The sequence below is a fragment of the Asterias rubens genome, chromosome 1, assembly GCF_902459465.1.
Source record: "Asterias rubens chromosome 1, eAstRub1.3, whole genome shotgun sequence".
Classification (NCBI taxonomy): domain Eukaryota; kingdom Metazoa; phylum Echinodermata; class Asteroidea; order Forcipulatida; family Asteriidae; genus Asterias; species Asterias rubens.
The window spans coordinates 10,931,403-10,956,851 of record NC_047062.1 but is presented as its reverse complement, the minus strand read 5'-3'; the positions used below and the strand labels follow the sequence as shown (position 1 = coordinate 10,956,851).

Here is a 25,449-nt window from a genome sequence, read left to right as displayed (position 1 = left end):
AGTGGGATGAACCTTGACAGTACATTGCTGACCACAGTACAGTGTGGCATTGACCGTACTTGATTATATTATACTATTATTAACATGATAACAATATATTGACCTTTCGCTTGGATGTAGAGACATCAACCTTCAAATCTGAAAAGTTCAAACCTTTAAGAAACTGTCAGGGATATTTCCAAGGTGACATAACCCCATATTCACCCTGAACCCATTGCCCGCTGTCTGCTGCAGTGAGTGTTACTAGGTGTCACTCGATGTGAGCACTGCGTTAGTCACTACCACAAATAGAATAGAAAGTATCTGACAATAGAAAGTTGCCCATGCATGCACAACGTAGGGCGTATTGATCCAAACGTCATACAAAGCAAATTGCGAGCCGCAGGAGTTGTACGTATACACAAAATACGTTCCAGACTGTACATGGATCCAGATGTACTGACGGAAATAAAACAGCGCAATATGTACATGACATGTACACACACTGTGTGTAGAAGCCGTATGCACTTCTAACTCCCGTCTAAAAAAGAAATCAACGTGAACTATTAAACCAAACAAAATCATCTCGATCATCTTAAAATACCGTGATGCTCTTCTTGGAAATTATGCAACGCTGGTTCCTGAGATAAGATGGGAAGGTGGCTGAACCTAGGTGTACACTTTGGGACGTTAATAACTTTATTATTTGCCACTACTATACTGCAAACAACAGGTGAGTTTAATAGTGTCCGTGTCATTAACTCTGGGTACTTATTAAATGGTACTTAAAATCGCTTGCTGTGTAGTTAATAATTTGATTGAGATATCATTCCTGACATATGAATATTATGTCATACTAGCCCAAACTGTGGTCAACTGCAAACAAACAAACAGCTGCACTGAAAAAATATTGTTGTTAACTTTTTGTCGATGTCCTTACCAAAAAACCAAGCAGAACTATTTTTTATATTTAAATCTAAATAAGGTTTAAGAGGCATTTCGGATTTTCATGAACCTCAACAGTGTCAACCTCTGCAAAAAACAACACTTGTGTTATTTTAATACCATATAGATGTTATTTTGTTTTACTCTCTCTCCGGTAGATAGTAACAACACCCATGTGTCAATTTTAAAACCCGGTTCTTGGGAAAAGTTTCCGTATCACGCCACCAATTTTTCATTCGATATGAAATAATATAGTATCGAATTTACCTCAATGAGATATCCCTTTTTGTAAAAATGAGTAAACAATTGGTGGCAGGATACGGAAGTTTATCAAAAAAGCAAAGTTTGTCAGATTTTTGATTTCGATGATTACCAACCTTACTGACCTTTTTTTGGCAAGTTTATCATTTTACTGTCCATATCAAACGACCACTCGGTTGTGGCGATAAATGTTGCTGAATCACTTTGCGAAATATTGTGTACATTTGTTGCTGTAGTTGCTGTTTGTTTGTTTATTGGGGTGTTTGTTTGTTGTTTTTTTTTGCTTGCTTGGTTATTATCCTATTCTTGAAAGGAATTAAGAACTCAGACTGAATAGAAAGTGTCGAATATGGATGATGAGTAATTGACGTTAAAGTATTGCCACTGTAACACCCTCGATACAGTTAATACAATGTGTTAAGATGGGCGTGGTACTGTTATCTAAGAGGGAACCTCCACCCCTCCATAGAAAACAAAGGTTGTGTGTTTCCAGGTCACCATTAGGCGTGGGCGTAAGTTGCTTGTGCTAAAAGGGCGTAGGCCAAAAGGTCAGTATATAGGGCGTAGGCTTAGGCTTGATAGGTCAAGAAAATGTTCATTCAAACCTATAACCAAAGCTAGCTGTTGTTTTCACACTGACCGAACAAGTCGTCTAGTTACTGAATCACAATATGTATTGATTTGTGCTATTCATAATCATAGACGTTTAAGCCATGTTTGTATGAGAGAATGGCTGTTGTTGAAATACCTTGGAAGGAAGATTGTCTAAACAAACGAACAAACAACAAACAACTACATGTATTAGCATATAAAACAACCGACATGAATGACTGTTTGAAGTGACCTCTCATGATATCTCCTTCAAACTGTTGGAACACATTATAAAGTTTTAAAATAAAAGTTTTTTATCAATCAAAACATTCAGTGTCCTTGGAGGGAGACGAAGGGATTTCAGAACAAAATCTACTTACTTTGAATTAAAATGTCCCTTCTCTGTGGTAAATGTCGGTCCACATTGTAACAGAGGTTCATGTTTGTGCTCTCTTTACTATTCTTACTCATGTCCAGCCTTGATTTGCTTACGTACATTATTCATGACAGACACACAAAATGGCCGACCCGTGAACAGAGTTAAAGGCAGTGGACACTATTAGTATTTTGGTAATAACTCAAAATATTTATTAGCATAAAACTCTAGTAATGGGGAGAGTTATAGTATAAAACATGGTGAGAAACGGCTCCCTCTGAGGCGACTTATTTTCGAGAAAGTAGTAATTGTCCACGTATTTGATTTCGAGACCTCAGATTTAGATCTTGAGGTCTCGAAATCTAGCATCTGAAAGCACACAACTTCGTGTGACAAGGGTGTTTTTTCTTTCACAGTTATCTCGCAACTTCTACGACCGATTGATCTCAAATTTTCACATTATTTTATGCATATGTTGAGATACACCAAGTGAGACGACTGGTCTTTGACAATTACCAATAGTGTCCAGTGTCTTTAAGAAGTAGATCTATACTTTGGACATCACATGTTCACAAAAGAGCCGCTGAGCCAGAGAGCCCGGGACTTCATGCAGGCATGATTTGAACACAAACGTAGAAATAGTTTTACATCTTGTGGATTGTAAATTTGTTATCGTTTTTGATTTTGAAGAGTGTGGGTGTATCTAAAGCTTGCTCTTCATTTCTTATGTGCTTTTTGACTAATGAAAGTGTAATAATGATTCACACAGACCAAGGTAAATAGATGTAGGTCTAATACGTTACCTGAAATGAAACACAGCAGAATGCACTTTTACAATAATTGTGAAACCAAGTGATATGGTCTGTTAATAGTACGATACCCCTACGCACTATGCCAACATGGACCCCAATGCTCACTACCCTCGTTCTACGCCACTCCATATCAAATTGATTGGATAGATAATAAAATTGAAATGCCCGCATTCCGACCCAGTTAGCTGTCTTAATTATTTAGCCCTACAACACTCACTCCTTCTGAATTCGTCATGTTGGCAAATTTGGGTAAGGTGGATTTGGGATGGTAAGGGATTTATTCAGTACATTCGTTCTTTTGTATTCAATTGCGATTACATATACGTACATTTAGGAAATGTGTTGTCTTCACGGTTGTGTTTAACCATTTAATTGACCCAATTTATTGTAATAGCATATTAGAACAGCGAAAATCGATTTATCCACAATTAAATCAAAGTGACCTTGCATGAACCTAATGATGATGCTTAATGGTGTAGCAGGTGACCAGGAGGCAGTATACCTTAGTTTTCGCTTGGCAAACTTTCAATTCATGTATGTACAACCAGCCACCATTATAGGTTTAAAGGAACTGGACACTAATGGTAATTACTCAAAATATTTATTAGCATAAAAACTTACTTGGTAAAAGTACCATTGCACGCTGGGCCAGCGTGCAATGGTACTTTTTGGATGGAACGAAAAAGCACGATGAGTGACTCAGCGTGCAATGGTACTTTTATTTGCAATCACGTGACGGACAATCCTCCAATCAAATGGCAAGGATCTGCTTGGGTGTTATATAAATTTTACCAAAAAAAGAATTGCCCCATGTGTCCACGACCACCAAATGGCTTATTTTATGGGTCAACGTCAGTTGAAACATGGAGGTAGAATTCTGATTATATCCATCCGTGCACAATTCTTTTTTTATCCCTGACATAATATAAAATATAGTTTCATGTTATATTTCACTAAAATTGGTCCCATTTAAGTTGACGTGTGCACGGGTTGGTTCCAATGTGTATCTGATGCGTATACTCAAAACCAAAACATGTTTTGTTCTTCAAAAAACAATTTATCCAATATAAAGGGCCTTTATAACAACTACTTGTGTTATTATTATGATTTATTCTGACATTTTTTTTTCTCAAACAACGAACATACATTTCTTTATCCTATGATATTCCATCTTTTAAAGTCATTATACACTTTCGGTACAGAATTTTGTTTTCACAGATTTACAAATAATTTACAGGGTTTACAGAAGGTACCGGTGAAAGACTTCTCTTGAAATATTATTCCACGTAATGCTTTACTTTTTGACATTAAAACAATATCAATTCTCGATAGCGAGAATTACGGATTTCTTTTAAACACATGTCATGACACGGCGAAACGTGTGGAAACAAGAGTGGGTTTTCCCGTTATTTTCTCCAGACTCCGATGACCGATTGATCCTAAATTTTCACAGGTTTGTGTTTTATATATAAGTTGTGATACACGAAGTGTGGGACTTGGACAATACTGTTTACCGATAGTGTATAATGGCTTTAAGAGGAATATCAATTCCTACCTTCACTCAGTCAGTTGACTCGAAAGTCTGGTATAATCTAAACCAAAGATTGATTGAATTTTTGAATCGTCCTGCTCTATGTCTAAACTATCTTGAAAGTTGAAATATTATTAGATTCCTTTGAGAGGTGCCTGGTATGTAAAGCAGTAAAGCAAGTGGGTTTATGGTCGGCACATGAAATCAAATCGTGTATTGCAGCTAGACTTTTATTTCTTTTTTTCCCCTATTTATTTTTCCAAACAATTAAATCCTGAATGTTTTTCTTTCTCCCTCTCTCGCATTCCGCTTCATGTGACATCGCTTTGCAGAAGCGCAGTAAGTATTAACACTTATATCATTCTAGATTGCGTTTATCGTCAGAGTGTTTGTAAAAGCAATGACACTACACTGTCCACAACGGCAGTTTAATTAACAGATGTAATTAATCCATCGAGATAAAGACAATAACCTAAACCTGGGTGGAAATAAATTAATTAAATTCAGAAAGTACTGAGGTTATTATCAAACAATATTCTGGGTGAAAAAACCCGATAGGAAATAATGATGATACAATAATAATTATTAAAATACTGTTGTGAACTCTCACTCGGTCTATCCAATGAAACACATGAATCTACGACAACCAAATGTACCTATACCTGTGGCAAGGTTGGAGATATAAGGTTAATTTACATTTAAATTAGCTGTAACAATGTTAATTTTTTGTTTATCTTTTGTTCGCAGAACACAAGTTAGTTTCGAGTTTCGACAAAATTATTCTCTAATTGCGCAAAATGTCGATAATTTCGAAAGGTAAGATTCAAATTGTTTATTTTCTTTCACTAAAAAAGACGATATTTTACTGTTTTTGTGTCGTGTTTTTTGATCGGGAAAACAAAGTATTGTTAAAACGCTCTCAAAATAACCGTTGGGTGCATTCAGCATTTTATATGCAACATCCATCCTAACCACAAGGATAAAGCACCGAAACATTGGATTTGTATAGTATAGACCATATTTACATAGCATCATCAATCGAAATAAATATTGTTTGCGCAATTTTTGAAGTCTACTTCCCATGTGTCACTGTTGTGGGTATTTTTGGCGCACACCATTATCTATAGTTCAAATTGCCGCCCAAAATGGCAGACCATAAATACCATCGATTGTGGAGTTGTCAGAGATCATGCCTGATTTATAGGTATACAAATCATCAATGTTTAGTTTAGTGTAGTCTGAAAGCTATACTTATTGTTAAATTCATACTAAAAAAAAGAAAACATTCTGTGAAATATTTCCCTTTGAAATGAAGTCGTTAGGCCTATCTCGAGAAGACAGCATCTGAAAACTTACAAAAACGCAAGAGCTGACTTCGGTTGTTACAACCAAAATTGAGGATTGTGTTTACATGCTGAAAATTGTGCAACGGTTTTCACAATTCTGCAATGGTTTTCACAATTTTCTCACACAACGGATTAAGCCCAGATTTCACAGTTTGGTCATTTTACGTATGTGGTTCATCACACAAAACATGAACTTCTGCTACCGTTTTTTTTTTGTCAGCTCTTTATAGCAATCCTTTATAAATAAATCCAAGCTGCCAAAATTCCAAACTTTGATTTAGTTTTAGGGACTATAGAATGTGGCAGTGGGTGCGAAGCTTACAATGATACGTTTATACAGTAATGGACACTGTGAAAACTAATTAGATAGTTAAGTTTATTACCGTCATTGCACAAAAATCAAAATAATGCGCAAAAGGGAGAACAGGCACGCAGCCCCATACATGATACATGGGGACCCTTAATCACACATCAGAGAGAAAACAAAACAAACAAGACCACAGCAACAATGACAAACAACTATAGAAAACATAAAAAAAAGCATCTAAACAACTATGCATCTACTCCGGGTAGTAGAATACAGCAAGACAGTTCTCCTCGAACAACTGTCAAGTAGATACACACATGGTGTTACCGCGAACCAAATAATATATATTGATAGCCCACCTTGCAGTGCCTCACCTCCTTTATGCATCTACAATAAGCAAGATTATAAAAAATCACACACAAAAAGTATGATCACAACCAGTGTTTCTACTGGTAGGTTTGTGTTCACGTTTAAAAGTACAATCCCTATCCTATATGAAGCAACTCACTATGGGTCTAACCACCATTTTGTAAAAATGTTCGACTTTTGCACAACGTGGGCGGTTATAGGTGTTTTCCATAACTCTCAAACGGTGTGTTTTATGACAATGAATCCTTTATGTCGGAATTTGTGAGCGTTCCCTTGAACTCTGTAAACGTGAAGGTACACTGTTCATAACACACAAAACAAACTCGGTCATGTGTAGAACTAGTTTGATGTGCAAATGGTGAACTCCTGGTGCGTAAACCAATGTGAACTATGTGGGTTTTTATTTTATCATTTAAAGCTTATTTCTTAGAGCACAACGGTGGGGGGGGGGGTTGCTGTTAGAAAACACCCACAATTTTAAGCCGCAGAAATGATGACGTACGATTAACAAATTCGACCAAAAAAGAACAACAACAATAATTCAAGGGAGGATTAAAAGAATACTATTTTGTCTTGAAGTATAGGCCAACAGTTGCCCACAGTTGCATGAGGTTTTTAAATATTTTCTTCCTTTAGCACTTCAAACACTAGCTTTGTTTGCGGCGAACTTGCATGTGTTTTATGTTAAGTTGTGAACAAAAGTTATTAGTTCCTTCAACAATCTGTTTAAAACCGGTGACGGATGAAACATAAAAAACATCAATTGTGTATTACTTACAATCTGTATTTGTAATTTTTTACTGGCGGTAACGAAAACTTATAGTTTGAATATTTTTTCCCATTTTATGAACAAAATACTTCAAAAAATTGTTGATTATGCTTAAAGATGGTGGAGACTATTGGTAATTACTCAAAATAGTTATTACTATAAAACCTTTCTTTATTACGAGTAATGGGGAGAGGTTGATAGTATAAAACATTGTGAGAAACAGCTCCCTCTGAAGTTAGAGTTTATTTTTCGAGACAGAAGTAATTTCCACGAGTTTGATTCCGAGACCTCAGATTAAGAACTTGAGGTCTCGGAATCGAGCATCTAAAAGCACACAACGTTATGTGACCATAGTGCGACAAGGGTGTTTTTTTTCTGTCATTAATATCTCGCAATGCGACGACCGCAAATTTTCACAGGTTTGTATTTTAAGCATATATTGAGATTACCAACTGTAAATACTATAGTCTTTGACGATTACCAATAGTGTCCAGTGTCTTTAATAACAATTTTGTCACTTCTTATTTCAGTTTCTTGTTGGCCGACATCATCGACCTGTTTAATTTCTCACAGACAGAAGTATTCTTACTTCAGGCAAGTATAGCTTTGATAAATTACGTTTTATCTTGTTTCCAAGCAATGATATTAGATTCAGGATTTATACCATAATTTAGAGAGTATGTATTCGTATAACCTGAAGCTCGCTGGTAGCAAAATACATGTACACCAGTCTTCAAGATAAACATTCCTTCCGAATTATTGCCAAAGTTAGAGGAACACGTTGCCTTGGATCGGTCGAGTTGGTCTTTGAAAAGCGTAATGTAACGGTTTGTTAGAAAATGCATATAGGTAAAGAGATGTTGTAAAAGTAGACCGCAATGATCCACACACGTGGGGTACAAGTCCTTTCGTATGAAGCTGAGGGGGGAATTTTGAGTATGTTAATAGGGCTCGTGGTTTTAATTGTTGTTTTCTTTAATATTTGTCTAAGGGGTCTTTGTGCTTTTTTGGGTGGTGTTTGGGGAGGCTTTTTTTTATTTTATTTTTTTAAGGGTTTTTAGTCCATTGTATGGTTTTTTTTATTTTTAATTGTTGTCCCTTCCTCTTATCGCTGCGGTGTTTTGTTGTGGGTGTAGTTTTTTTGTCTTCAATAGTCTGGTTTTGCTTGTGTTTTAATGACTTCTTTTGTGTGATTTTAAAATGTTTCGGTGCAATCACCTTTTTATATTGTATAATTATATTTTTATCGTTGGCAGGGGTCTGGTTTTACACATCTTCTGATGACAGCTTTATACTTTTGTTTTAACCTTGACAGCCCCTATACAACTTGTAACTATTGTGTATGTCTAAAGATTTAAAATAAACAAATAAAAATAAACCCGCTGGATTTCTCCGTTGCATACCACGTAGTGAAAGGCAGTGGAGACTGACGTCATACCAGGGCTGGCTCATCCCAGTGGTTTCTTTCCCTGCCTTTTACCTCTTGGACCCTGGTTCAAATCCCACCTCAGACTGAAGTTTTGCATGTGTATTCCATCCGTGTGTGTGTGTGGGGGGGGGGGGGCACGGTGCACGGCACCGTCTGCTCATCAGGGACCAATTTCATAAAACTACTAAGCACACAAATTTGCTTAGCATGACATTTCTTCCTTGAAAAAAACAGGATTGCCAACCAATTTCCATTTGTTGCATTTTGCTTGTTACTTGGTATTCAGCTGTTGGTTGCTTATCCAGAAAATCACATGGAAATTTGTTGGGTAATTCTATTTTTATCAAGACAAAAATGTCATGCTATTAAGCAAATGTGTGTGCTTAGCAGCTCTATGAAATTTGGCCCTGGTCAAAGAGCTAAATCACTGGCTCCGTAAGTGTTAACAGTAAAGGCTGTTATTCGTGACTGTTTACAACTTTTCGTGACTTTATTTTCTTTCCAATAGGTGACCGAGACCACTTCGGGACGTATTAAAGTGAATTTTACACTCAGAATCAATACTGCAAGTAATGCTAAGATTAAGTCCAGGAATGAAATGGAGCAAAGTGTGAGTTTAAAGGTTCTTTTCGTTTTTAGATCATGTGTGTATACGCTGACTTTCGGTCTTTTTGCCAGCAGGGCCCAATTTCTTAAGAAATGATTATAGGGCACCAGTTGCAACAATGCAAACATTTTGAATTTTTGGCTGGTACCCGGTATCTACTTACTCAAATATTTCTGTACATGGCTTTTTGTGCTTAATAGACTTTATAGAGTAGAGCCTTGTGGCAAACTTCCGTAAAGCTGCTAAGCATAACATATTGGTTAAGCAATTTCGGACAAGCATGACACCAGCCAAAAGGGTAAATAAAACAAGGTACTTTCGCTGGTAACCTTATTGGGGTAAATACGATATTTTGTTGTTCTCAATATAACAAACATGTACAAATTTGAACTCAATTGGTCGTCGAAGTTGCAAGATAATAATGGAAGAAAAAACACCCTTGTCACACGTAGTTGTGTGCTTTCAGCTCAGATGCTTAATGTCGGGACCTCAAAGTCTAATTGCGAGGTCTCCAAACCAAAAACTACGTTACTTTATAGGGAGACGTTTCTCACAATGTTTTATACTATCAACAGCTCTCCATTGCTTGTTACCATGAAATGAAGTAAGTTGTTATGCTAACAGTTATTTTGAGTTATTACCAATAGTGTCCAGTGGTTTTAAAGCAACTTAAAAAAATTGTTAACGATTTAAAAATCGTCACATTTTAATTTTTATTTGCCTAATTAATTGCCTGTTTTACAAGCTCCCCTGTTTTTAAGTTTATGTTTATGTTTGTGTTTGAAACAGCTCCGGACAGATAACTACGCCTTTGTATTCATGGAGAACGTGTACAAAGTGCAGTCCACTACAGTGTCTATTGTGCGAAGCATATCCGACATATGGCATGAGTATATGCCTGAAATCATCATAGCAGTACTATGCGGAATGATGGCTCTTGCAATATTCACAGTCTCAATACAACTACTGGTAAGATGCTACATGGTTATTACAATAAAGATAAGACAGAAGAAAGTATCAGTCACAATAAGAAGTATGTTTCATGTCTCTGTCCGTACGTTCTTGTCCCTGTTTCTGTTATATTTGTCTGTCCCCAGGCATCTCAACATAAGCCTCGGCTTCCAGATGATATATTTTTTTTCTCTGCGTTGTTAAATAGCTTTTTTAATGATAATTTACTCCTTTAAGAAAATGTATTTTACTGTATATTGGTTTGCGGTAACACCATGTGTGTATCTACTTGCCAGGTAGAGTTGTTCGTAGGGAACTGTCTTGCTTTAATCTACTGCCGTGGAGTAGATAAACGGAGGTTTGGGAGACTTCTCAGTTCTGAAAAGAACTGTCCTGCTTTTAACTATTACCAGGGCGGATGGTATAGAAATTAGACTGGACTACTACTACTTTAGCTTATAGGATCGTAATGCCGTACTGCCGCGGAGTCAGTTCTGAATTGGTCTCAACGTTTCGACTAGCTTGCTCTAGTCATCGTCAGTATTTTTTACTGTTTTCATGAAGTATAAGAAATAAATGAAGGTTTGAATGAATGAATGAAGGGATGTGTATAGGAGTCTAAGAAGCTGTTTCTTGAGGGCTAGTATTGTTTGTAATGTTTTTTTTTTACTCCTTAAAAGGCAGTGGACACTATTGGTTAGAACTCAAAATTATTATTAGCATGAAACCTTATACTTGGTAACGAGTATTGGGGAGCCGTTGATAAAAAAATTGCGAGAAAAGGCGGCTCCCTCTAACGAAATAAATTTAGAGAAAGAGGAACTCTTCCACAAATTTTATTTCGAGAGCTCATAATTAGATTTTGAGGTCTCGAAATCAAGCATCTGAAAGCACACAACTTCGTGTGACAAGGGTATTTTTCCCCCAGCATTTTAGTCACAATATATTGCTTCTTATTTTGTTTAGTGCATGAACAGAGGGGAGAAGAAAGTACGAGACGTGGAAGTACCTCTGACCAATCTACCGCGGGGTAGCGCTACGTCACTCTGCAGGGACAATGCAGGTTTCTTTAGTGAAGAAACAAACAACGGACTAAGGGTAAGAACGAAGAGAAAAAAACATCCCTCCCATAAACATCCCTCCCTCACAGTCCTTCCTGTGTTATGAGAATTTGAGGAGTTCACCAGAGAATTTTAGAGGGGATAGTTAAGTATACAAGAAAAGAAAGAAAGTGTCTTTATGATAATGTTATTTTTTGCATTCGGGGTACAAGTGATTCGAACCTACGACCTGTACAATGTTTGAGCAGGGCCCAATTTCATAGCGGTGCTTAGCGGCTGATTTTGTGCTTATATACTGCGCGATTTCCATTTCATAGCGCCGCTTACCGCACGAACAATTTTCTGCTAACCTGTGAAATACGCTTGCACCTTAGCAATGTTTGTTCTGCAATAGTAAGCACGAATGCTTACCGTTAAGCAGCGCTTACTATGAAATTGGGCCGTGGTGTCTAACCACCAGACCACCGAGCTAGCCAAGGTGACTAGAGGCATTGGAATCCTCAATGTATGCGTTAGCAGTGGGTACCAACACGATGTTTTAAGAGTAGAATAATAATGATTCACACAAGTATCAATAGAAATTGCACGGTTTCCTTGTACGTCGCGAACTAACAAAGTCGGCCATTTAACGGAGTCTAGACTGCACAAAATGGCCGACCGTGTTTCATCGCGACCTCAAATGAAAACCGTGCAATTTCGAGGCATATTTGTGTGGATTATTATATCCTACTTTTAAATTATCTGTCTAACTAACCATTTGCATTTCATAACAAACGGCTTCAAACGCTTTTCAAAGACCAACGTGTTCCTATAAAGGCAACGTGTTCCTATAAAATTATAAAAAGTTAATACATGCTATAATTGTTGTGTTTTTTTCCTTTAGCCGCACACACCAAAGTCCAGCATAGCCTCATCACGATACGCCCATACACAAGATCGGGATACACTCTACAACAAGCTCATTCATGACAACTACGCAGTACCCGCTAAACACATGTTTAATTTCTTGTAAAAAGTTGAACAACTCTCTCCTCGTAAATATCATTTTTGTACTGCTTTTACTACACGCTATTTAGATGAGAATTGTTTTTTTTAAAGAATATTTATATATATTTTTAAAAATAGTCTGGTTTAATTTCTGCATATACCTGGCTGTTACTCGGCATTTGACGATTATGGGTCAATTATCAAGAAGTAGTCTTAGTTAAAACATTTATTTTTGTAATCGGTTTATTTCGTCATTATTTCAATTGGGGCGGGGAGGGGTTGGTTTGCAGAACGTAGTTTAAAGATGCTATGTCAGATTTTTGGCCGATTTTGATTAAAAGTTCAATGGGTATTTTGATGGGGGTCGAGAAAGTTACAAACTTTTATTTCAGCCATTGCTTGAAAAGGTCCGCCAGTTATTAGTAGCAGTGAAATAAAGTGCTCAAAATAAGTTTTTGTCGGGATCCCGACAATATATCAAGTGACCAATTCTTATGTGTTTTATAAGAAACGTTTTAAATTGTTGTCATGGTTCCTGACCATTAAAGTAAAAGTTGAACTTTATCGTTTGAGCGGGTGATACTCTTTGAAATACCATTCACTCAAAAAAAATCTATTTTTTAATAATTGGGGACAAACATCTGACAAAGCATCTTTAATTTCACTTTGAGGCATGCGATTTCTTGTAGCACTAGTCAAGTCAAATTTCCATGCGCTCTTTCGGCGATGTGAAATCGCCATGCAGTTATTCTATATCATAAATATTGTATGTACAGTATTTTTATAAGGGTTATTTTCAGAATAACTAATGTGCCAAACACTATCGTAGTCTCTTTAAATAATTATCTCGGTTTAATATTGATAGTACTTAACCTATACTTCAAACCTCATAAACGTGATTTGTTTTTGATAATTTGCCATACATAATGAGTTGGGTATGACTAAGTAATGTATAATATTTGGACTTAAAATGTCATAAATTTTCATAACGGACTTTTACACAGGGTATGCATTGATTATATTCACCATAAGCCTAACGTTAAGATTCTGTGTAAACTTTAGTGCTATCATGACCAACATAGTTCCTAACAGATTTAATACCTCTTCAATTAAGCTGTAAATTATGAGTTGTGATTTGATAACAATTTCTATGTTATCCCTTTTTTTCGCAGTGAGTCTTATAATTAATCCAAATCGGTACTTTTTAAAGACACTGGGGTTGATTTCACAAAGAGTTAGAACTCGTCTTATCTCGAGCTAGGACGAGTAACTCATCCTACCTTAGGATTAATCTTAAGGTCTGCGTGCTACAGTGCAGGGTTTGGACTCGTCCTAAGTCCTAGGATACGTCTTAAGTTAAGAAGAGTTTTGTGAAATCGACGGCAGGACACTATTGGTATTAAAATTGTCAATCTTCACAGTTGGTGCATCTCAACATGCATAGAATAACAAACCTGTGAAAATTTGAGCTCAATCGGTCGACGAAGTTGCGAGATATTATTGAAAGAAAAAACACCCTTGTCGCACCATGTTCACGCGAAGTTGTGTGCTTTCAAAATATGCTTGATTTCGAGACCTTAAATTAATTCTAAATCTGCGGTCTCGAATCAAATTCGTGGAAAATGACTTCTTTCTCGAAAACTACGTCACTTCAGAGGGAGCTGTTTCTCACAACGTTTTATACCATACCTCTCTCCATTACTCGTAACCAAGAAAGGGTTTATGGTAATAATTATTTTGAGTAATTACCAATAGTGCCCACTGCCTTTACATACGACACCAAAAGCGAACCCAAAATTGCGACAAATGAGTCAACTGAATGCATTCTTTTGGGAAATATTTGTTTCAAAACACTTAAATGATGACAGAACTCAATGCTGTATTGTAAATAGACCCACTGACACAAACATGTAACTAGTTAAATAGTAAAAGTGGTCGATTTTGGAAGACGGTCTGCAGGAGGCAGTTCAGTTTGTCTTCGTCGCTTTAAGCTTCCACATATTATTACCATATATTATGATTTCAAAAGACTGTAAATGTGAAACTTTTGAGCAGCTACATTTTATATCCAGATCATGAGTATGACTAACTTAACTAGTCAAACACCTTTGACAAACACAGTATGAAACATCAGTAATTGTAAGTTGGTAAAACCAAATGGATAAACAACTGGACACGAATGGTACGTTGTAAAAACGAGAGGATCTTTATTAAAATTATATCAATAATTTGATAGTAACCTTTTGACGAATGAACTTGACTTTCTGTCTTTATTTATCGTTGATAATGTGAAAAAGGTAAGACGCTATTAAACACGAAGGCAGTGGACACTATTGATAATTAGTCAAAATAATTATTAGCATAAAACCTTACTTGGTTACGAGTAATAGGGAGAAGTTGATAACATGGTGTGAGAATCGGCTCCCTCTGAAATGACGTAGTTTTCGAGAAAGAAGTAATTTTCCACGAATTTGATTTCGAGACTTCTAATTTAGAATTTGAGGTCACAAAATCAAACATCTGAACTGTCGTTATTATCTTGCAACTTCGACGACCAATTGAGCTCAAATTTTCACAGGTTTGTTATTTTATGCATGTTGAGATACACCAAGTGAGGAATTGTTTTTTTGACAATTATCACCAACAGTGTCCATTGTCTTTAAGATGAGGAAAATAAGTTGTATCACCTGTTTTATAATGAACTGAGACTTGTGGAGGTCGAGTCGTTAAATGTCTGTCGCGGTGATCTCGCAACTATCTCGCGAGACTTCTGCTCTCTGTGCGCGACTGCTGCTTCATGAGAGAACATACAGGGTGCGTTCCCTTGGTCATCCCCGGTCTGCCCCGGTGCGTTCGAATAGCTTTTGACGTCATTCTAGGGGCTCACCCAGGTCAGCCCCCAGTGCCCTGCTTGTGGAGTGGGTCACTTGGTGGCTGGCCCCAGGTAAACGACGTCACTATGAGAGCGGTGAGTGGTCGTTCGTTTAGCTCTTGTCACGGGCTCACCCGAGTGAGCACCGCGGGGTAGACCCAGGGAAGCTAAACGAACGCACACAAAGTAGTCGTTAGGTGAGAGCAGCAGTCTCGCACAGAACAGTAGTCTCGCGAGATTTGCGAGAGAGCTGTCTCGCTATCACCACGACAGACACTATTTTTAACGACTTGAATTGTCCACAGGTTTATAATGATCTCAAAAAGGAGACTTTTCCTTGAAACCATCATGATGAAAGAGTCGAGCGTTATTTTAACATAAAAGATCATCAGTTTTACCGGCTGGATTATTGTTCACAGCCGTATAAAGTTAAACGCAGTAACAGTTTCGTAGGTAGGTACGATCGAGGCGCCAAGTTACGATGCCATGCATGAAAACGATGTAATGGTGCTGATAACCCAATTTGCCAGTTCACTCAAATAAAATGTTTGTTTGAAACCGAACAGAACGTATCACAGACCGATCAATTTTTCGATTGTATGGTATAAAAATGTACAGCATTATTTCGTACAAAGACATTAATTCTTGATCCGATTCTACGTTGGTGGAGCCCTGTAATTAACCAATAGCAAATTCTGCCTCACTAGAGAAGCTAATGGAGTCACGTCAAACTGAATCCACGAAAAACCCCAAAGCGGAGAGATTAACACACTATCGGAGTCGCATTCTGTGACAAAGCCTAGGGCCAAGAAGAACGCAAGAGCCTGGACAACCAAGACTAATATAAGAACGATTACACCCAGTCTGAACAGGAAAGAGAGACAGTTGTGACATTTATGTCTCCTGTAGACTGGGCTGATCGGGGCTTGTCCCCTTCTTGGTCTACGGGAAGTAACCGGCTCGGATCTACTTATCTGTAAAACACGATTTGGAACAGCAGGAACTGCGGCTCTCACACCTGAAGTGGTCACACGTCTCGTCTTGAATGGGGTATTAACTTTTTCAAAAGAAGATGTCACCGTAATTCCTGCCTTTCCGTTTTTCCTTTTTGCCGAAGAGACGCTATCAGTCTTGGGAAACCTGGCGTTCTCTGCTGACTGTGAAATTATAGGGACTGCGGGTTTGCTGAGAGACGAATGTTTTGTTGCAACTGCGGGACTCACATATGTCGTTGATCTGTTGCTGATGGACAGCGACCCCAAAGCATTTGCTGAGGAGCGAGGAGTGGGTAACCTCGGTATTGTATTTTCTTGCTGATCAGGTGCTTTCACTTCGACTCCGTCCATCCCGAAAGCATTATTTCCCAACTCAGGGTCTGGTGTAGAATCCACACGCACAGCATCGTTGCCTACATCTTGAGGGTTTCCGGGGTGAATGATTGCATTTTCCTGAGCATTGTTGTGAACCGTCTCAACCCTCGCCTCTTGTCGATAACGTATATTGCTCTGTTGATCAGATTGCTGTCTTCTTTTAGTTTTACTAAGTGTACCTACATATTGTGGTATTATGTCTTTCCTGTGTGCGTGGGGATGATCAACTCCAGAAGGCATTGCTCTGTTGGGCAGAGACCCCAAAGCATTTGCCGCGGAGCACGGATCAAGAGTGGGTATCATCGGCATTTTATTTTGTTGTTGTGTTTTCCCTTTTATCCCGAATGCTTTAGTTCCCAACTCAGGGTCTGTTTTAGAATCCACGCGCACAGCACCATTGCCTACATCTTGAGCAGCTGTACTTTCCTGAGCTATACTTAGGTGAGCCGACTCAATCCTAGACTCTTTTCGATAGCCCTTTTGGTCAAGTTGTTCCCGTCCTTTGGATTTTACGTCTGTGTGAGGTGTACCCACACGCAGTGGTGTAATATCTATCCTGTATTGATGTTCAACCCCGGAAGGCAATGCTGTTTCTCGGCACGACGCGGTCGCGCATAGCTTCAAATTGTCGACTTCGTCGGCGAATCGAACGTGCTTTTCCCGGGAGATCTTCCTTTTGCCTAGAATCTGTCTTAAATTGCGACCTTCTTTCATTAATGTACTAGTTGACCGCGGGGCGATTCTTGTCTCTGTAGATACAGAGGAATAAACAAACCTATTCTCAGTCACCTTCTCACTGAATGCCGTGATAGAAGCTTCGGTGATGGTTCGGTTACGCACTGCAACTTCGACTTGCTGCGTCATGGAAATGATGGAAACATTCCTTGATTTGTCCACGGAGCTAGCATCTCGCATGAGCTCAATGCTTGTCCTGATAGCTTCGCCAGTGTGAAAGAGTTGACCCTGCTCTGCCAAGAGCAAGTCCACCGTCAATGGGTCATCTATCACGACTGAAATATTGCTGCCGTCATTTTTTAATCCTGGTCCCTGTGTTGTCCGAAGATTCAGGGGTAATCCTGTGGCGATAGCTCCCGAATTGCTTCCGCCATCTTGCCCTTCGCGTATCGTCGGTAAAGAATGGTGAGAAGATTTGGAAGCATCGCTGAATGGTTCGCATCTACCCCCACCGATATCACCAGTGGATTGCGATGTCTTCTCTGTGATGTTCCGCCTTGTCCCCTGGTCTGCATCATCAAGAAGCAACGCATCACGGATGTATCTTTCCTGTTTCTCTTCGATTGAATTCTCCTCGAGGGAATCTGTCTGAGTCAACTGTGCTTGGCAGTTGACCATTGATTTGTCATCTCTGTTGCTATCTTGAGTTGCGGTCTCCCTAGTCGCCTCAGCCTGACAACTCGTCCCTTTACACCTCACATCTATTGAGGGACGAGTTGGTACAGAGTCTACCTCTTGCCATTGCTGATGGCACGAGACCTTGAGAACTGTTTCATGAAGAGGCACACTGTCGTCTGAACTCTCGACGGACGTCTTGCTTTGAGGTGATGAAGATCCAGTTGGTTGCTGAGACTTATCCCTGAGACGGCAAACCTGACCTAGGATCAGGTTCTTGTACCCATGAAGAGGCTGCTCGAATAAAGAAGTGGGGAGAAACACAAGAACTCGTATCAATACATTACAAGGAAAAGGCATCCTCAACTTTGTCGTCTTCAGTTAGCCTGATACAATGTTTCTTAGCATTTTGTAACGTCATTGTTCATCTTGTCTGTCTTATCCTTGTTTCGTGATTCGCTGTGTGTTTGTTTGCTTGTTTGCTTGCTTGCTTGCTTGCTTGCTTGCTTGCTTGCTTGCTTGCTATCTTGCTTGCTTGCTTGCTATCTTGCTTGCTTGCTTGCTTGCTTGCTTGCTCGCTCGCTCCTTCGTTCGTTCGTTCGTTCGTTCGTTCGTTCGTTCGTTTGTTTGTTTGTATGTATGTATGTATGTATGTATGTATGTATGTATGTATGTATGTATGTATAAAGGCCGTTTTCTAGCTCGACTTACTATAAACAGCCTCATGCTCTCGCTCCTTTCTCGTACATAGTTCATTCCTAGTTATGCATATTTTGCTTTAATAATATGTTAATTTTGTATACTTTTATTCGCTTTTGATTATGTTATCTTTTTGTGTGCTGCAACTTATTCTCATATTGAACTATTTTCCAAAAAGAAAGTGAACTAAACGTCATATTGATTTGAACCACTGGCTTGTTCAATATCATACGGTGGACCTATACCGACTACTCGACCGGCCGTTTTAACACTTCACTTCATAAAAAGTTACTTCCTTAATTCATTAAAATTGAAATAATATGAAGCAAGGCAGGACATTTATTAGGGAGAAAGACATACAATTAAAGTCGTAATTATAACATCTTAAAATTATGTCTCAGTTAGGGCCTCGATATATAATAGCGTTCACGCTTCCGCAATATAAATTTAGACGCACATGATAACAAATGGTGTCGTTTTCTTCTACCCAGAAAACATTGATCTCTATTATAATGGAGATCAGTGCAAGACACCCATAGTTAGATGTAACTTTAGACATCCACATGCATTTGTCTACTTACTAACCATTTAATTTTCTTCTACCTTGGTATTACTATATCTAACCTTTATAAGGTACTTTATAATGGTTGGTATATTTTGCATGGTGTCTGTGGAAAAAGTATTAAACTTAAAAACTACCTGGGCCCAATTTCATAGAGCTGCAAAAGTTTGCTTAGCATGAAATTTCTTCCTTGATAAAAAGTAGGATTACCAACCAAATTGCCACGTACTTGATTTCAGAATAAGCAAACAACAGCTGAATACCAGTAACAAGCAATATGCAACAAATGGAAAATTGGTTGGTAATCCTGTTTATATCAAGGAATAAATTTCACGCTAAGCAAATGTTTGCGCCTAGCAGCTCTATGAAATTTGACCCTGAGCTGAACAGAAGCCCTAGTTACCGGTCATCTTTGCCTACCTTTGGGCTTATACTTGGTGGCTGGTTATCCATGAGTTCAACAAAGCATAGTCATTCTCCACCTTCCGTTCCTCATACTTTTTTGCATGAAGTAAGGCCCATGTTGTTCCATCTGCGAAAACACATGAGCATCATACGCGCAAGTTTTTCCTGCATGGCTGTAACATCGCGCGTGCGCGTACCAAATCTATGACGTCAGTAAAAGTGATCATTATGAACGAAGTTGCATTGCGGAACATTCTGTGAAAATGAGTCGGATGTTGACAAATTAAAAAATTGAGTAATATGCATGGCTTGTAAGAACACACCAGCAGCAGGTATTTGGTATGTCTAAGCTTTGGGGTGTATCACTTTGCCGAGTTACTCCCATTTGAAATTAGCCAGTATATAATTGTTGGTTAAAAACGAATTACAAGTAAAGTGATGTTTTAAAATACCATTACGCAAAAGGTTACAATTTTGACGTATTGAAGTATGATCACAAAATTTTTGAATTCATCATAAATTGTATTGCCTAAAGGTGTTCTAAAGGTTCACCATGCAAATATAAATCTTAAAAAGTAAAATAATTTGTGTTTTTTCCTTTTTTTCTTCACATTAAACCCCCAATTACGCATTGGGCGACATATGACCCATTTTCACAGAGTGGGTCACCATTGAACATGATTGTGCGATGGATGCTCTTACAAGTTTTTTGTAGTTGTATTTCTGCCCCGTGAAAACAAAGCTGCTTCTTAGCAAAGAAAATACCATTATCGTTAATCTTTACGGGGTGAGTCTAGAATGTGGGGAGGCCGGTGTCGCATGCAATTATGTCCTCTGTGCAATACTATCACCGGACGGTTCTGCATATGCAGTCGTGTCCGCCCGGACGCTGCTGCATAATGCAATTGTGTCCGCCCGGACACATTTGCATATGCATTTGTGTCCGCCCCCGTGCAAAACCTTACTTGCAGTCGACGGAACGCATTTTTGTTTGTTCGTACCACACGCTGGCCATCGCATACTAGCATGGGCACTTTCCCGGATCCCTTCACTGTTGACCCCGTTGGATTGGTCCACTGGACCCACTACTCCTATACCTACGTATAGACGGCAGATTTTCGGGCCAGATTTTCACTTAAATTTCCATCTCACCAGAGTTTACTAAAAAATAACTCAGTGGCCAATAGGGGATTTTAACAGAACACTTAAATTTGAACTTTCGAATATGTTATGTTCTTTAATTAGTGAAGAATAAAGGAAAGTCGTATAAATGCCAGTGTAAAATGCTTTTACTTTTATTATCCACTACAGCTGCATCTAAGCAAGTTGAAAATGTGCAAACAAAAACACAATTAAAATTAGCAAGGCATATATAAAATATCTGTTTCTATTTTTTACGTCACCATTACCAAAGCGGCCATATATTAATCTAATCTTATCTGATATTTATTTTATTTTTTCTTCAAATATGTCTAATCAGATAAAATATTTTTTTTGCTTCATTATCTGATAACACCCTATATTGATTTGCTTTGTATCTTTCAGGCAAATGAAAACCTCTTGATTTCAATTTATGTTCTGTGTGTGTTCATCACATTGATTTATTGTTTGATAGTCGAGATAGGATCACTGTTGCTCAAATGCGTACGATGTTATATAGAACGACGAAAAGTGACTCGGTACTGGTCAAATGCGACTACACAGTAAGTCGCTCTGAAACCTGACCGTAGAAAGAGAACGAACTTTCAAACTGTTTCTTTGAGATGACCAATATAGCTCCATGTTAACTTTCAACTTTTCAAAATTAACTTTAACAATCTTTTTTTACAGTAATTTTACACCCAATTTGCCCATTCTCTTGAGACGCCATTTTGTAAAGTGTTGTTCTTGAAACCCCAAAGGATGAGAGTCATTGCCGACAACAAAGTCTGAAACTGTGATTCAACTCTTAAGGGGATACATTAAAATGATGGCATTTCAACCTTTTGATTACCCTTTGGAGTTCTAGATTCCAAGGAGCTTCTGAGAGAACAGTATTCTCGGTGCTAGAGAAGTAGATCAAAGAGCACGTCTTATTTATTTAATTTGGAAAAAAAAGTACAGCTTTTTTTTATTACCACGTAGACTTTCAACACATCTGAAATCAGACAAAAGACTGACCAATCTCATCCCTGAGAACCCATGATGAAAGGTGGTGTGTGGTCTTGTTCAGTGAACTTGAGTGAACTTGATGTCATTTTGACATAGACTCCTGGTAAGGGCCGACTGAAACAGGACCAGGGTCAACTCTGGTGTGTGCTGACCAAACCCAGACCAGGGTTAACCTGACGTGGAAGTACTCAGAGTGTAGCATTGGGAAGGCCATTCGTAATGTTTGCGTCTTCTTTTTGAATGGGAGACTAAGGAACGCTAGATAAGGTAGCAGCAGAGTTACCAGGTGATAAGACCTTATCGCAAATACTCGGTCGTGTCCGTACGTGCCCGTTAGGCAGGGAATGGGGTGCATGCTAGTCTAGCTAGCAATCAATTATCTTAATCCCTAACCCTTACCTGGTATTAAGTCTGCTGTGGAGGTGTTCTTTCTTTTTTTTTTTTGGGGGGGGGGTTGATGACAGACACAGATTCATTAGGCATTGATCATCCTTTAGTTGAAATTTTTTAAAGACACAAAAATCCATTAATGCCCCTCACTACATTTAAGTATATCACTAGAATTCATAATTTTTTTCAATTCTCAATTTAAGTATTTCTTCATACAAAAAGCATGGAGTACAAACCTTAAAATGCCACTGTAGTTGTAAGTAAATGTGCAAATTTAGTTCTTAACAAATATATATATATACTGTCAAATTATGGGTAAAGTTGCTGCTATAAAAATTAAAATTTTCATTGAAAAGAGATTGATGTCTGCTAGAAAAATATATAGTTCTAAAAAATATATAAATTTGTTTTATACCAAATATTTCAGTTAAAAAATTATTCTAAGTTTGAGTTGAGGACATTCCAACAAGAATGGGATCAATTTAAACATAATTATCTTCCATTTTGAACTCATTTGTGGAATGTCACAAATTTGTATATATTCTACGAGGAAGACTCTTTTGGGAGGAAAAAAGCTGCTTTAAATCTGAAAGACATTTTTACAATACTTACCAATATGAAGTAACCTAACTTCATCTAAAAAAAGTTAAAATGTAAAAGATGTAATATTCAGAGAGACCCACAATGAAGGTAGTTGTGACTTCCAGATTCTCACTGTTGCCAGTCCTTAGCAACCACACTTCCAGAATAATCGTTGAATTCCAGATTCTCAGATTTCTGCTTCTGTTAGAAAGAGAGAGAAAAATGAAGGACAAATACAGGTTAATTCCAACAGAGTAACTACATTGACATGCTAAAAAACACCATAGAGCTATACTATAGACTAGAACCCTAAAATTGAACCTGTGTAGGCGCATCTATTTATATTTACCCCTTGCACGCACGTTACACGCGGCGACTATGCTACGCTCACCATATTGGTGGGCAATTAGGTTTACGTGTAAATGCCAAGTCGCCTAAAATGCGCACTTCACTGAATAACGCGCAGAGACATTGCCCACCAATATGGTGCATCTAAGATTATTCTGATGATGACGTCAGGTGAATTGGGTCAATTTTCATCTATTTATTTCCTCAAAACCTCCCAAAATTGAGAAGATAAAAAGATTTATAAAATGTTGAAAAAGCATGAAACAAAAGGATTGTCAGAACAGTCTGAGTAGCGGACCGATAGTACCAATATCATCACATTCAAGAAAATATCACAAATGCCATGGTTGATGCAGTTTACGTACTTAAAGTCAGAGTTAAATTTCCGCAGCGAAAAATCTTTGTGCAAGCTAAAACTGTTTTTAACTCTATCAATTAAAGTATTTTTATAAAAAGCAAAATCATCGCTGACCTCGCAATTTAGAACGTGAGCATAAAAAGACCTAGCCCTAAAAAGTGCTGTTAAAAATCTGACATCCAAGATTAAGTTGGAATATGGACAAAATATCATTGATCTTACATAATTTCAAACCATGTAAAAGAGATATAGTTTAAAGTACTTTATGAATACCCGTGGCGGATTTAACAAGCCTACCATATGTTTGTGTACAAACCTAAAGAAACCTACGTCTCAAAACTTTTGTTCAATGGTCTTACCTCTTTGGTTTCCTTCTTTCCTTTCATAACACACTGAAAATAGAGAAGGCAACAAAAATGTTAAAATTTGTCGCCAGATTGTGTAGGGCTTGACACTTCCTTGGAATCTCAAACAATAGATTGAAAACAGGAAAGAAAAATAGTGACACCAATAATATAAAAGGGCTTTCTGGATGAGCTACACGCATAGAAGACCACAAGAAACACAATAATAGGGTTCCACTTTGCTACCATCCAGTTTACAGTTTTTTCTAATGGCTGTCATGTTTTATAAGTACCTGAAATCACCCACAAGTGATTCAATTAAGTTTGTTTGTTTGGTTTATTTCCATTTGCACAACTTGAAACACACATTAAATAACAGCAGTTATATAATAGTAAAGGAAAATGTTATAACAAAGGTACAAATGGAGGTAACATCCAGCGGGAGGTTTAACCCTTCGTAGTGGAGTACCCAGACTGCTATAGGTTCAAAAATATATGTGACTGTGAAGTGCTTCCCGTTATTCTGTGCTAGTATAAGAGGTACATATAGCAGACCAATACACACAGTCACTGCTGAAAAATATATCCGCAACTAGGAGGGATGTTGACGGCTTTTACAAACTCTTGGAAACCAATTGGGGGCCTAGATTTCATGAGCTTTTAACTGGAGAACAAGGTCCAAAGAGCAAGGTTTTTTTATAAGTGGATAAAATAACGGCAATTTTTTAACAAGTCTGAATTCATAACGGTATGAGATTTCTTATCCATGTAAACTGGGTATACCAATGTTTTGGGGCCCCAGTGGATTTACCCGTTGAGTGTACTGGGTACTATTGCCTGCTTTGGCTAGTTTCCCTGAAAGTTTTCGATTGGTTTGGACTTGTACGGGTCCTCTTCCAAGAGTCCATCAACTGGCAACCGTTTCATTGCAGTTTAGCGACCACATGTTCCACGAATGCTGGGAGGTCCTGACAATCTCAAAGATAAAATGATTACATAAAGCCTTTCTCAGGAACGAATCCTTTCTCGGGCATCTGAAAGCATACAATCCTATACAGTAAGGTGGCTTTTTTTGCATTTTCGATGACCCAGTACGCCCAAATTTTAACATGCTTGTTATTGTATGCAAATGTTTGGTTTCACCAAGTGGGGATACTGGTCTGTTTTTTTTTTTTTTTTTTTTTTTTTTTTTTTCCTATAGAATACCCATCCCTGCCTTTCTTGTGTTATTTGAAACATGATCTTGGACCGATTTCATCGAGCTGCTGATCAAGCACAAAATATTGCTCGACAAGGTTCTGCTTTAATAGCAAATATAGGTAGGACACTAGTCACAAATTTTACGCTAATAACCTTATTCTTGTAAGCATAATTTTGTTGAGCCGAGTTTCTTTGTGCTTATAAGAAGCTCTATGAAATTGGGTCCTGATGACTAACCGAAATGATGGCGATGACCACAACCAAAGCGACCACACCCAGGAAGATTCCAATGGCTATCAGCATGACCTTATCGTTCATCTCCTTGGGAGGTACAGGAGTTGCTTCCACAACCTGAGCTTTCATAAAGGAGTCCGTCTTTGCATGAAGTGTCTCCCCTTCAAATTCAAACTGTAACTCTCCCGATTGTACCTGGTTTGAATCATAATAATAATAATAATAATAGTGGCTTCTTATATAGCGCTCAGGTCTGTCACGCA

The 25,449-nt window shown here is 38.0% G+C and overlaps 2 protein-coding genes across 18 annotated transcripts in view; one reads left to right on the top strand and one right to left on the bottom strand.

Moving 5' to 3' along the window:
* Positions 1-388: 388 nt before the first annotated feature.
* On the top strand, positions 389-12,693 carry LOC117294958. The gene is made up of 8 exons (XM_033777518.1): positions 389-712; positions 4,828-4,834; positions 5,243-5,311; positions 7,817-7,880; positions 9,224-9,325; positions 10,112-10,291; positions 11,240-11,371; positions 12,218-12,693. The coding sequence occupies exons 1-8, from the start codon at positions 631-633 to the stop codon at positions 12,344-12,346; spliced, it is 765 nt and encodes a 254-aa protein (XP_033633409.1). The 5' UTR covers positions 389-630; the 3' UTR covers positions 12,347-12,693.
* An 8,165-nt stretch (positions 12,694-20,858) lies between these two features.
* The window catches only part of LOC117303042 (neurogenic locus notch homolog protein 3-like), a 52,509-nt gene continuing 47,918 nt past the window's right edge, over positions 20,859-25,449 (bottom strand). For all 17 annotated transcript variants that reach the window (XM_033787215.1, XM_033787133.1, XM_033787379.1 and 14 more), the window contains 3 exons: positions 25,190-25,381; positions 23,768-23,800; positions 20,859-22,903 (listed from right to left, as the gene is read on the bottom strand). In XM_033787215.1, coding sequence (XP_033643106.1) covers positions 22,832-22,903; positions 23,768-23,800; positions 25,190-25,381 — 297 coding nt within the window. In that variant the 3' untranslated portion in view covers positions 20,859-22,831. The remainder of the gene's footprint in view (positions 22,904-23,767; positions 23,801-25,189; positions 25,382-25,449) is intronic.

Excerpts from the sequence above, each read along its gene's own strand:
- LOC117294958 (XM_033777518.1), top strand. The coding sequence starts at position 631 with ATGGGAAGGTGGCTGAACCTAGGTGTACACTTTGGGACGTTAATAACT. Across the intron at positions 7,881-9,223 it reads CAGAAGTATTCTTACTTCAG|GTGACCGAGACCACTTCGGG; the intron begins GCAAGTATAGCT and ends TCTTTCCAATAG. Across the intron at positions 9,326-10,111 it reads GGAATGAAATGGAGCAAAGT|CTCCGGACAGATAACTACGC; the intron begins GTGAGTTTAAAG and ends TGTTTGAAACAG.